This window comes from Wasmannia auropunctata, unplaced genomic scaffold (assembly GCF_000956235.1).
Source record: "Wasmannia auropunctata unplaced genomic scaffold, wasmannia.A_1.0 LD336030.1, whole genome shotgun sequence".
In the NCBI taxonomy this organism is placed as follows: Eukaryota; Metazoa; Arthropoda; class Insecta; order Hymenoptera; family Formicidae; genus Wasmannia; species Wasmannia auropunctata.
The window spans coordinates 46,146-59,126 of record NW_012026860.1 but is presented as its reverse complement, the minus strand read 5'-3'; the positions used below and the strand labels follow the sequence as shown (position 1 = coordinate 59,126).

Genomic DNA, 12,981 nt, shown 5'->3' with positions numbered 1-12,981 from the left:
TATCCCCTGTGTGCCTTGTCGACTCAGTTATATATATTATATATATATATATGTATATAAATATATATATATATATCATACATCAAATATACGTATAAATATATATATATGTATGTACATAACATATATATGCAAAATTACAAATCGCTCAAACTATATATGAAGAAATATAGATTAAAACTTAGATTCTCGATCGTGTCAACTTTTAGCATTTCACAGTGCGCGAGAAATAAGCGAGACATGGATAAGAAACTGTATCGATAAATCACAATGATAGGTACATCTAATGCTTCCACAGATGCGAAAGGTTGTTGGTACAAAACATCGGATCGAGTTGTAAAAAAATGTACGTTCTTATTAAACGTGACCAATGACGAGAGGAAAACTTACTCATTCTCGAAAGTTACCAAAACTTCGTCGTCAAAGACATCGGTGACAAAGGCCTGAAAAAAAAGTTAGACACGACATATGTAATAAGTCGTCTTTGTAGGAATCAGGAGTGTAGCGAGTAGCGTAGGCTGTTGAATGTAAAATCGCGACTCGTCGGAGCGAAGGGGGAAGACGGGCGAGGTGGAAGGAGGTTGCGGGGAAGGCAACTATGAGCGTTTACGGGTTCGCGTATTGTGAATTTGGGATATTGCTGAGAAAGTTGACGAATTGATGATGGCATCGCGCGTGCAAACGCGCGACGACGCAAGCCAAGGAAAAATCACGCCCTGTCAAACGAGACATGGCGTCGAAGGAAGCCGCGTTACCTCGCGAACATTTGAGGGCCATGCATTCGCGAAGTACGGGCTCCTGTTAAGTGAGATTACGACCACGCCGCGGCTCGTGGCTTGGCCTATCCACCACCCGAAGCTTCTGCCCGCTTTTTTGTATACTTTTCACAGAACGAACCTTATAATACGCTCCGTTTTCGCCGCATACTTCGACTGTGAGATCCTCCATCTTGCTTTTGTGTGACGGTTCGGCTCCTTTGCGGCAGGCATGCCGAAGAGCGGGCGCTCGCACGAGTTCGGGGCTGCGAATTTCCCGTGCGCCAATCGCACGACTCTTTTCCATGACGCCGTGGTAGTATTGGGCAGCATCGAGGTAGTATCAACAGTGGTGTCAACTACCGCGAGCGCACATCGACCTCTCGTGAAGAAAAACCCTAACGATTTTTCTTCTCTCTCTCTCTCTCCACCAGTCTCACCTGCTTCAACTCGGCACTGCCAACTTTTAAAAAAAATATACATGTAATATGTATATGAAGGGCTGCGTTCAGAAATTCATGATTTATCATATTATCCTTGTTATTCACCAAATGTTAAACAAGGATAAAATGATATCTAGATGCACCTAGGCGAAGTTTCTGAACGCAGCCTAGTATCCTTTCTTTAATTTTATTCTTGGCTGCGTTCGGAAACGTCACCCTGAATGCCCCCATGTATTACTTATCCTTTTTGTGTTTACTAAATATTAAATAAGAATAAAATAATCCATTCAGATGGTATTTCCGAACGCAGCCCTAGCCGATGAAAATCGATCTAAATCGTTGAGAAAGAAATATTCCGTTTCAAATCTGAGGAGCAATAATGAACTTATACTTGGGTGTAGATAGGTGCAATCGAGCGCAGTCGCGGATGGTACACTCGTCTGCACTCTGCATTAGAGAGACCCAATGGCCTAGTTTACACCGAGCATTTGATACGCCAGAAAGAAGCATGACCAATCATAAGATTGAATCATTTGGCAGCCATTTATAATATTAATGAATCAATTTTATGATTGGCCATTTGTAAGTCCAATCAGAACTCATAAAGCCGGTATCAGACTACGCATTGGAGATTGAGATTAAGATTGAGATTAAGATTGAGATCGAAGCTCAGCCAATGAGAACACAGCAGACTGAGATTGAGATTGGAGTTTGGAAATTAGAATTCCGTCTATTTTTTCAATCTTCAATCTCAATCTTAGCCAATGGCTTGACGACTTTTTGGTCACGTGATGACTACTGACATTTTTACCGAGAATGATAAAGCAGGTAGAGGTTAAGTTCGTACAAAAATAAACGTGCAATTAAATTTAATGCACAGGTAAGTATTGTTATGAACAAAATTTAGTAAATTATCTTAATAATATATGCAAATATGTATATAAACCAAGCTGCTTTGTTTGCTGAACGCAGCAATATTGTCAATTGCAATGCAGATCACAATCTGTAATGTGATTGTACAATCTTCAATTTCAATCTTAATCTCAATCTTAATCTCAATCTCCAATGCGTAGTCTGATACCGGCTTTAGATAGCGCTACAGTTCTCTCAACTGGTTTCTGAACGGCGTTTGAGAGATTGGGTGCTCCCGGGTGTCGTTTCTGAACGCAGCCCATGCCTATCTGACGGCGCCACCTATCCCCTCCACTTGCAACCAGTGGCTGTTAAAGATTTTCGTGATATCCCTGGTCCGAACACTCCGAACAGTTAGAAGGGCGAAGGCTCTGAAATCTCTTCCTTAGAGTTTTTTAGGTATATTGCGCGATGTTTTTTTCACATGCTTTCACACGTTAATTAATTTATAACAATATCAAATTTTTTCTTCGTTTGAAACTATACTTCTAACAGTAAAATGGCATCACTCGCCCGCGTTGGTATCGCGAGGTTTGGATACAATAACTTTACTAGGCAATTATGTAAGGTTAGTATTAAATGTTAACAGATTTTATTTTTTTGGCATTTAAATACATTCTATGAAATAAACATATTGATAACTAAATTAATCGTCATTACAAATGAGATTCATCATAAACATCTCTCCCTAATATAAAGAAACTGTTATCGATATTATTATGAATAATATATATAAATATTTATGTATATAGGGTGGGCCGGAAAAATAGAAAATTTTCTCTGCACGTAATTATAAATTAATTGAGCAACGTTCAATTTTTTAATTATTTTATCTATTTAAATTTTCTCGTTTCTTTGGTTCATCATATATGAATATAAATTCTGTCGGAATGAAATATCACTGTTTATATTTTATATTTTAAATATCACTTTATACGGTAAAAAACATTTTGTATATGTGTATAAACGGTTTACACAAATTATTTATGTTGAATTTTTTACATATCCAAGTGTAAATTAATTTAACATAATGTAATTATATTATTTAAATATTTTGTATTAAATTGATATTTAATCAATTACCAAACATTTCCTAATGTTAAAATAACAATTTATGAATAAGTGAATAAATAACGATAATTGTAGTTTTAAAATGCAAATTCTAAGATAAATGAATAAAAGGTGAATGTATGTGTTAATTTAATATTATATTTTATGTTTAGTTTTAGTTTATTTAATATTATATTATACAAGGTGTGATAAAAAAATGTGATGAATGTTGAAATAAAAAGAAATCTATTATATTAAAAGTCAAATTACAATTAGTCCCCTTCAAAATACTCCACTTCACTTCTACACTTATGCCATCGTTCTTGTCACTTGCTGAAGCAGTACTGGAAGTTCTCTTTCATAAGTGTCTTTAATTGCGCTATTGTGGCTGCCTCGACGTTTTGAATTGATTCAAAATGTTTACAGAACTCTGAATATTATAAAGGCTTATTAGAGCGTTTAGAGAAACAAAGAATATGTGCAGAAAAAGAGAAATGAACAAACCGTTTCATCCTCCATCATGACAACTCTCTGTATCACACATTGCTTCTGGTACGGCACTTTCTGTTAAATAAAAACGTTACGGTGTGTCTTCAGCCACCATATTCACCGGATTTGGCACTGAGCGACTTCTGGCTTTTTCCCAAAATCAAAATGACCATGAAAGGTAAACGTTTTTTTAATCAACTCAAGACATCGCAGCCTCGTGGACGATAGTGCAACTAAACTTATGAAAGATTTCCAGTACTGCTTTAGCAAGTGGCAAGAACGATGGGATAAGGTATTAGAAGCTGAAGGGAGTATTTTGAAGTGGGCTAATGTTGTCATTTGTCTTTTAATGTAATAAGTTTTCGTTTTACTTCAACATTCACTGTAGTTTTTAATCATCCCTCGTAAATGTTGTTTTTTTACTGTAGAAATATATTTCCACGGTTCATATGGATACAGGTAACAGCTACCAGTAATGTGACGCAACTAGCCTTCATTACGCAAAAGGCGAAACGATTGAATCGACGACGGATTCCGCCATTTGATTATCTGCACAAGAAATATGGCTTTTGGGCGCAGCTGTTTGACCCGATGGTCGATCGATGCGATGAGAATTCCAAGATCATCGTCGTCGACGGTCCGATTGCTGCAGGAAAGTCTAAAGTGGCCGCAAAGTTAGCGGAGGAGTTCGAGATGGTCTATCTACCGCCGCCGACCTTCGACGAATATTACATAAATGAATATGGATATGATATACGTACACTGGACGACCGACTGTCCGAGGGCTCACAGTCATGTGACGTGCAGAAATTTCTAACAAATCCGTATCATACCAATGTGCCCATGTTTCAATTTCATTATTTCCAAATTAAATTCGATCAGTATATCACCGCACTGCTGCACTTGCTATCGACCGGCCAAGGAGTGGTGCTTAACCGTTCTTTCTATTCCGATTATGTGTTCGCAAGGGCGATGACGAATGCTGGTTACATGCGTCCAGAAGCATTGAAATTTTACAACGATGTCGTAAACATCGCCAAGTTGGAGATGCTAAGGCCTCATTTGATTGTTTATTTGGACATACCTGTAGATGCAGTTAAGGTAATTTTACTTTTATTTAGCATAGACGACTGTACCCGCGACTCTACTTATTCTGTCTCTTTCGCGAATTTATACAGGATACTCAGAACCTACAAAGATAAACTTTAGGAGATGATAAATTTCACCAAAAAAGAATCAACTTTTGTTAAGAAACCCATGTTTTTTGACATATTTTTAAGGAGTTAAGCGTCCTTGGCTGTGAAGTACGCAATCAATAGCACGGCAGCATTGCGTGTGACGTCTGACAATATTTTACAATAGTTTTCACATTTTTGCCTTTTTTTTCAAAAACAAAATCAAAGAACGTGAACTAGTATTGTCAGATATATATATCAGGCGCGATCAGATGCATTGCTCTTTAAAAATGCATCGGAGAACACAGATATTTTGAAAAGTTATTCTTTTGACGAGATCTACTATTCCCTAAAGTTTGTCCTACAGGTTTGTCCTGAAAGAATATTTTTGTCATTTTTTCTAATGTGTCAATATTTCTAGGAGAAAATAAAAAAACGAGGCATACCATATGAAGTGAATTCAAAAGTTCTCTCCTCAGAGTACCTTCAAGATATTGAAAATATATACAAGTTGGATTATCTGAAAAATATTGTATCACATTCTCATGTGCTAGTCTATGACTGGATGAACGAGGGAGACATTTCTTCTATGATCGAGGATATCGAAGCACTGAATTTTGATTATGATAAGCCGATTAAGAAAATATCCGATTGGAGATTCGAAAGCGTTCAAGATCTTCGAACTAAAAGGAAACATTGTGAAAATAGATATTATCTACATTTAGATTATTGGAGAAACGAATATTCAGTACCAGAATTGCACTACACAGCTGCACAAGATGAGGAAATACATGAAGCAATGAAAATGGTATGTGTGTCTTGATTATACATTGTATATTTAAGTTTGCAGTAGAATTTTTGTAAACTTATTATATTCGATTAGTTATTCTTCAATTGTAATAGCTCAATACAATAGTCAACAAGATAATAAATCGAACGACAAAAGAACTAAGTTACAGGAAGCAGCCAAAAGATTTGATTCTCCTTTAAGGGATTGTTATATGTAATTATTATCTCGTTATAGGTACCTGGATTTACGTACGCTAAAGGATTTAATCGTATGCTGGGAGATAAAAATATTTTGTGGAAAAAAGATCCAGCTTTTTATTTAAAAACCTTAAGACCCACTGCACGCGAGGTAGATGTGGTAGCTGAAGAAATGAAGAAACTCAAGGTTGCGTCGATGTAGTGAGAGCGAAAAAATATATATCTAGAAAAGAAGTAGAACTTGTAAAATAATAATTGAAGTAAGAAATAAATTTTACTTTTAACCGGGAAATGCCTCCACTTTCAAACCGAATTAATTTCCTTCATTTCAGTGCTATATTTCGTGATAAAAATATTAAGTATTTTAATTTATATTAAAGCTCCTAGACTATAAAAGTACAGGATTATATGAAAGAATAATACTATATTTTTAGAAATGAGTCTAGGGTATAAAAGTTTGTGTTGAAAAATTTGTGTATACGTATGCAACATTATTGATTGAAGTAATAAATATCAACACCACTTCATACAACTATATTAATATCGCATACATATGCACAAAACAGTCATCGATGTTGAAGGTTGGAGGGTATAGAAGTGGCAATAAAATTCCGTATATCTATTAGCGAATTTGATTGGACGCATTAGTACGCACTCAGTGCACATTAATGCCATTGTACATATAGTTCTAATCTCAATTTAAAAATAAAATATCTCAAATAATATAATAATTAATATTAATATTAATATTAATGATTTAATCCATTTCTATATTTAAACATAGATCTTTACGTCGATTTGTATAACGATTTTAATGTGCACTGAGTGCGTCCAATCGAATTCGCTATGGCTGAGTTCACTTTGGCGCTCACAACATCATTTCATCCTTGTTTATCAAATGTTAAACAAGGACAAATGATGCTTGTAAGCGCCAAACCGAACGCAGCCTGTGTTATGTTTTATATACAGGGTGTCGACGAAATCTCTTATCACCCTTATATTTTGGAAACGATTTAAAATTATAAAAAAAAGCGAAAAACGTATTTAACCGTTTCGAGGAGCTATTCTTTAAGAGGGTAGAATGTTGCCTCCTTCTTCCTTCAATGTGCTGCTCCAGGAAAGCCCCACTTGAAAAATTTTAAATGAAACTCCCCATTTTTTATTGCGTATTCTTACTGTTTATCTCGAGAGCTTTTCAAAACACTGTAATAAAATATTTTTCCATTAAGCATTTTTTGAGTTATAAAGTGAGCTTGAAAGTTACAGTATCGCTAGCATTAGCATTATTCAAGGTGTTCGAATAATGGCTAAAACTTTGAATGTTGTTTAGTATCATAAGACAATTGACAAATTAAAATATGTTAAGTTCATGATCATTGGAAATTGTTTTTCTTTAAAAAAAAAATACAATTTTTAAAAATGAAAATAAGAGCAACAAAGGATAAACTGTAGAATTCGTGGAAAGTAAAAATATATTGTTAACGCGGCGTGTACGAGTCAGCGCGGTAAATGATGCGCAATGAAAAATAATTTCAACAAATAATGTTTATAATTTCGTATATTTGTAAACGTTTCGGCTCTCCTTTCGAGCCATCTTCAAGTACATCAGCATGAAAAGGTTGATCAAATAAAGTCGATGTCAATCTTGGGGTAAGAACCTCCTTGCTAATGAAGAAGTAACAATATATACGAGCTGTAAGACTCGGATATAGTGAGCATATTCTCCACTCAAGATCGGTAGTCTTAATAACAAATAGTCTCAAGAACAAATTCCATATTGTCACAAAAATTTGTTCAAAGAACGATACATGTGGTATAAAGAGACGAGAAAGACAGGTCCTAACAGTATAAATGTCAAACGTAAAATCCAAGAGCAACAACCTTTAATGGTCTTGATTTTGACATATGTTGTCAAGGTCATGACCTTGAACAACATTCAAATTTCAGTCATTGTTCGGACACCTTGGATAATGCTAATACCGACGATGCTGAAACTTTTAAGCCTTATAACTTGAAAAGTATTTAATGAAAAAATATTGTATTATAGTGTTTGAAAAGCTCTCGAAATGAGTTACAAGAATATGCAATAAAAAATGGAGGGAGTCCATTAAAAATTTATCAGGTAGGGCTCCTCTGAAGCAGTATATTGGGGAGAGGGGGGGTGTAACATTCTCCCCCTTAAAAGAATAGCCTCTCGAAATGATTGAATACATATATTTCGTGATTTTTCATAATTTTGAATCGTTTTCAAAATATAAAGGTGGTAAGAGACTTTGTGGATTACACGCACGGACTATACGTACATACACGCACGCACACACATACACACATACACGAGATGTATCGAAAGTTCAGAGAATCGCGTGAGCTATAAATTGATAGATAAAAGAACTCAAAAGTTTTTGAAAGATGGTCTAAAGAAGAAAAATGATTTCACGCTGAAATAAGTATGTTTGGTTAAAATGGGAACTGTATTGAAAACTACAATCAATCTAATCAATAAAATATAAGAGCACAATTTTCAAAATTATCGTCGTGTGTGTATGTATACGTGTGCGTGCGTATATATGTGCATGTATAAAATAAACATTTTTAAATAGTTATTTAACTACTTCACAACTGTGAATTGTACTATATATGAATTATTTCCTTTTTATGAATACATCATATAACATTAACATTTGAAAATATATTAATATATTTTTACTGGCTCATTATACTTTTCAACATACATAGTATATAAAGATTATAATTGTCACTTAATTATTATACATAGAATATATTTTCTTTCTGTCAAGACACATTATTTACTTATGTTGAAGTTCAAATGACAAATAATCATAAGCTTTATCGTCTTGATCAATTAGATGAAATACGTAATTAACATCGAGATAATCATTTAGGTATAAGTCATAAATAGTTATTCATATTAAAATGGATAAGGACTGGTTTGCGTATGTATGTTAAATAAACTGTTAGACAATCTTTTTGGAAAATCTGTGCAATATTTTCCCATTTAAATATAATATGGATGACTTTCTCTCACAACGTAACTATAAAATCGCACAGTTATAAAACATAAAATTATTTCTAGTGATTATAAAAATTCTGTTTGTCAAAAAGGCTTTTTGATTACTTCATGCTGACCATATTAAACTGGAATCTAATAGTTTGAACAGAAATACATCGTTCGTTCCAATTGCAGTTACTCTTATCGCGTTGCATCTATCGATCCGCGAACCTGTTATGATAAACCTCCTCGCATTGCACTTACGTCTTTTTGCCATAAAAAGGACACGATTATAACATTCGGAATGTGTTTAAGGCGATACTTTGACACTGTGGAAACTCCATTATGGTTGTTTCCTCTCGCGCGAAACTCATCTCGGAAGTGATTCTCGTTACACAATTGCTTAGGACCGTTTCTCGCGAGTAAACGAATGAATTCTACGGGCATGTAACAATCTTTGTAAAAAATTCCACTTTAACTGGGAGGAACCGGCAGTGGTTTGCTTTTTGCCCATTATTTAACTTTTAACTAGAAATTCATTAAATTTATATATATGTTCCATTGAAAAATCTAGGTAGATCGATCTCTTCCGTATCTCTTCCGATCTCTCCGTTATCTCCCTCTTCGTTTGCTAAATCTTTTTATGCTTCGCTTCCCTCCCAACTCTCGCAAATCAATCTTTTTATGAGTCATAAATATTCATTTGCGTTTCTATGTCGCAATGATTATAAAGTCACATTTATCGAAATATTTGAAGCGGCAAAACGCGCTAAAAAGGAAAAAAAGGAAAGAAATGTTTTAAGGAGCTAAACTACAGCAGGAATTGGTTTTCCGTGCGGTCTTGTAAAACGCCTTCGACTGAGCACTGAGTCCCTCTGACTTAGAGACTAGATCATCCAGCTTCTCTCCCCTTTGTAGCACTGCCTCTAAGGTATTGTGCTGGTAAAAAGTATCACAAAAAATTCTAAATACTCGTATAGTATTTGTATCACATATATGAATGAATATTTCAACAAATTAAGTAAATCGCTCCCATATGCAATTTCTTAACCCTTTGTGTCACGAATTTTTGTATCAGATCGATTCTTTTGATACTTTGTACCGGGTGATTTTTCGAGTCACTGATTACGAATCAGAAATCAAAATTTTAAAATTAAAAATGGTGAATCAATCATTCAAATAATTTCAGTAAAACATTTAATATTTCATTTATAAAAATTAATTATTTAGCAAGAAACAGATTCAGATGCAGCAACCAAAATTCCCAGAAATTTAAGACTATTATTGGGTTTTTGATCTATCATACTAGTTCTACCATTTTGAATTTAATTTGTAAATTTTGACCTTACATATGAGGATTTAATAATCCAAAAAACCTCTAGAATACCATTATAAGAAATATTCAAACTATTTATTTGGATTTACAGTAGAAAATATCGATTTTTCCATATTTTTCAGAGAGATTCAATCAATATTTATAATAAAAAAACAACATAGTAAAAAAATTTTAGGATGTCTTAAATGAGTCCTAAATTGCCATTTTAATATTAATAACAGTTTAGAAGAAAATGCATTTTTTACTACTTATTTAGTATATATACTAATTACGCAAATAAAAATTTATGATTGCCTACTTTTTTAAATGCTTATTCATGTTCTAAGAAACTCTACGAAAATAAAAAAAACCGGTACTTGACATCAAGAAATTCATCAAAATAATGAAAAATTGAACGGAAAAAGATGGGACGATGAGCGTGACGCAAAGGGTTCAGCAAACAAAAGAGGAAAAATGGGTTGGCTCTTACCAAAATAATTTTCGTCTCATCTAGATCATTTTGCATTTTTGTAAGCGCGTCCGCCTCAACTGGATTCTGATACTTGGCTAAATACGTGTTGATTTGTGAAAAATCGGCGGTGACCTCTTTAAGTGTGGGCCACGTTGATGGTGGATTCTTTGCCGTGAACTCTTCCATCACCTTTGTAATTAAAGTATGTGCTACTCTCCTAGGGTATTCGTGATCTGAGATGAGAACTGCGGCGAGATTGTCGGCTCGTACATACACGTGACACATGTATTCTGTGAAAGATCAAATGTCGTAATTATATTGTATGCAGTAATATAAAAAAAATTTATCAAAAAGTGAAGTAATGCCTATCGAGCGGGTGTCGGTGTGTATTAATTTTTTAAAATTTTACAATATCCAATCACATACAAACTGCTCGCCGCAATATTTGTCAGCGCGCAGTTTGTATGTGGTATAGGATATTGTAAAAATTAATGCACACCAACACCCATGTCGACTTGATAGGCATTACTTCAGTATATACATATATTTGATTTATTCTTATGAGCCTAAGTCCTTCAAATTATAAAAAATTTATTTTGAATTATAAGTCTATTACGCTTACCTCCTTCTTTGACGCTTTGCCTGGCACACGTTTGTGTTCTTTCCACAATGGTTTTACTGACAAAACACATGAACTCTTTAATACTGTTCTTTTGAAAAAATGAGAACGATTCTACATCGTAAGCGGCTTTCAGTGTCGTTGCTGACGGAGGACTTTTGTACAGAACAGTCAATGCATATAATTTCACCATTTTTAACTGCAAAAACAATATTAAACTTTATACTAAAATACATATATGTTATAATTTCAAAAAATTTTTCTGGCTTAAAAAATATATATATATGTATATATAGGGTGTCTCGAATTTAAATGTCAAAATAGAGGCCAACATTTTGAACAATTATATCTACTCTAAACAAGTGACAACGTGAATAAATAAGTGTAAATGAATAAGTAATAAATAACTACAAAAATGAAAACTACAATTTTTTGCGATTTTCAAAACAAAGAAAAAACAAGCATATCTCTAAATTTCTTTTTTTTCTTAGTTTATTGATCCCTACAGGCTTCCAAAGTTTTGACATTTAAATTCAGAACACCCTGTATATATATGTTATATGGATATTATCTATATATTTTAAATTATTAAGTGACAATTAATATATTAGCAGAATAATTAACTTTATAGGATAAAGCTTTGTACACATACATACACACATGTATGCATGCATACATGCATGCATACCCACACACAACACTGAACACACATACACAATGCTTTTATTATTATATTATTTAAATCTTTTAATGGAGGATTGTTCTTTGTTGCTGCATTAAAACTTTCTTGTTTTCATTAAACTTCAAATATATATCTATAGTTGCCTTTACAGAAAGCGTGCTATCACAACTATTGTATCATTCTATCCTTGTTTTACATTTAATGAACGATAAAGATAAAATGACGCAATAACATTCTATGATAGCATTCTCTCCAATATAGTCCATTTCACTTTCAGTATGAGTGTATACTAGTTAAATTTTAAAAGTACAGTTCTTTATAAAGAATACAGATTTTTGAAGTTATAAATAAAGCAAGAGTTGTCAAATAGTTAAATTTAATCCTAAGAGAATAAAAATTGCTTATAAACAAATCTTGTAGATTATTACGTACTTGTTATAATTTATCATTTAATTTTTAAATGTAATTTACAATACATAAAATTTATAAAAACCAGTTTTATAGACTTGAAAGCAAGAAAATATTTTTGTAGCCGATTCCAAAATATAATAATGATAAATTTGTATCCGTTTTGTATATATGAACAGAAAAAAGTCTCAGGAACAGTTGTCTAACGTACAATTTTTTTTACAGTATTTATATCGTAACGACTTGCGAGATCTTTGGTTATCGTCGCGAACCCTAGCGAGTCCTGCCACTCGTGCGATGTGACTATCAGCAGGATGCTTACTCGCCGTGGTGATTCACTGGAAAATCATCTTATATTTTCACAACGTATACAACCACCTCGAACCTGCGAGGTACAAAAACTGCCATGTTGATCATGTTGTATGTTGGGCTATGATAGGCCAACACATGGGCATAAGGGTGCGTTCCCACCAGTGAGATATACATATATATCTCACTGGTTCCAACTGAGCGCGTCACACGTCGCGTTATCCGAATTGACCAATCAAAACATCCTATTTTATTGCATAATTTGCCACGCGATCCGGGATTCATAAGGCCGAAGCACAAACCATGAAGTATGAATAAGGAGACTGGAGACGTAACTCCATAGATTGGAAGTGAG

The 12,981-nt window shown here is 33.9% G+C and overlaps 3 protein-coding genes across 10 annotated transcripts in view; 1 reads left to right on the top strand and 2 right to left on the bottom strand.

Moving 5' to 3' along the window:
* LOC105452498 (fragile X mental retardation syndrome-related protein 1) overlaps nt 1-1,090 on the bottom strand; it is a 10,725-nt gene extending 9,635 nt beyond the window's left edge. For all 6 annotated transcript variants that reach the window (XM_011693638.1, XM_011693642.1, XM_011693639.1 and 3 more), the window contains exons 1-2: nt 898-1,090; nt 391-443 (exon numbers count right to left, since the gene is read on the bottom strand). In XM_011693638.1, the coding sequence (XP_011691940.1) occupies nt 391-443; nt 898-1,062 (218 nt within the window). In that variant the 5' untranslated portion in view covers nt 1,063-1,090. The remainder of the gene's footprint in view (nt 1-390; nt 444-897) is intronic.
* A 1,306-nt stretch (nt 1,091-2,396) lies between these two features.
* On the top strand, nt 2,397-6,338 carry LOC105452497 (NADH dehydrogenase [ubiquinone] 1 alpha subcomplex subunit 10, mitochondrial). Its single transcript, XM_011693637.1, has 5 exons — nt 2,397-2,509; nt 2,606-2,678; nt 4,109-4,750; nt 5,246-5,632; nt 5,849-6,338. The coding sequence occupies exons 2-5, from the start codon at nt 2,610-2,612 to the stop codon at nt 6,011-6,013; spliced, it is 1,263 nt and encodes a 420-aa protein (XP_011691939.1). The 5' UTR covers nt 2,397-2,509; nt 2,606-2,609; the 3' UTR covers nt 6,014-6,338.
* Nucleotides 6,339-8,437: 2,099 nt separating this feature from the next.
* On the bottom strand, nt 8,438-12,738 carry LOC105452495 (synaptobrevin homolog YKT6). Of its 3 annotated transcripts, none has more exons than XM_011693634.1 (4): nt 12,529-12,738; nt 11,231-11,426; nt 10,627-10,898; nt 8,438-9,760 (listed from the first exon to the last, which is right to left on the bottom strand). In XM_011693634.1, the coding sequence occupies exons 2-4, from the start codon at nt 11,418-11,420 to the stop codon at nt 9,620-9,622; spliced, it is 603 nt and encodes a 200-aa protein (XP_011691936.1). In that variant the 5' UTR covers nt 11,421-11,426; nt 12,529-12,738; the 3' UTR covers nt 8,438-9,619. The 3 variants fall into 3 exon arrangements, with proteins under 3 accessions (XP_011691936.1, XP_011691937.1, XP_011691938.1); XM_011693635.1 differs by having other exon boundaries at nt 12,640-12,738; XM_011693636.1 differs by lacking the exon at nt 12,529-12,738 and adding an exon at nt 12,342-12,522.
* Between the last annotated feature and the right edge of the window lie 243 nt (nt 12,739-12,981).

Coding starts and splice junctions, on each gene's coding strand:
- LOC105452497 (XM_011693637.1), top strand. CDS start 2,610: ATGGCATCACTCGCCCGCGTTGGTATCGCGAGGTTTGGATACAATAAC. Junction 4,751..5,245: donor TACCTGTAGATGCAGTTAAG/GTAATTTTACTT, acceptor CAATATTTCTAG/GAGAAAATAAAAAAACGAGG. Junction 5,633..5,848: donor TACATGAAGCAATGAAAATG/GTATGTGTGTCT, acceptor ATCTCGTTATAG/GTACCTGGATTTACGTACGC.
- LOC105452495 (XM_011693634.1), bottom strand. CDS start 11,420: ATGGTGAAATTATATGCATTGACTGTTCTGTACAAAAGTCCTCCGTCA. Junction 10,899..11,230: donor GCAAAGCGTCAAAGAAGGAG/GTAAGCGTAATA, acceptor GATCTTTCACAG/AATACATGTGTCACGTGTAT. Junction 9,761..10,626: donor ATGAGACGAAAATTATTTTG/GTAAGAGCCAAC, acceptor ACTTTTTACCAG/CACAATACCTTAGAGGCAGT.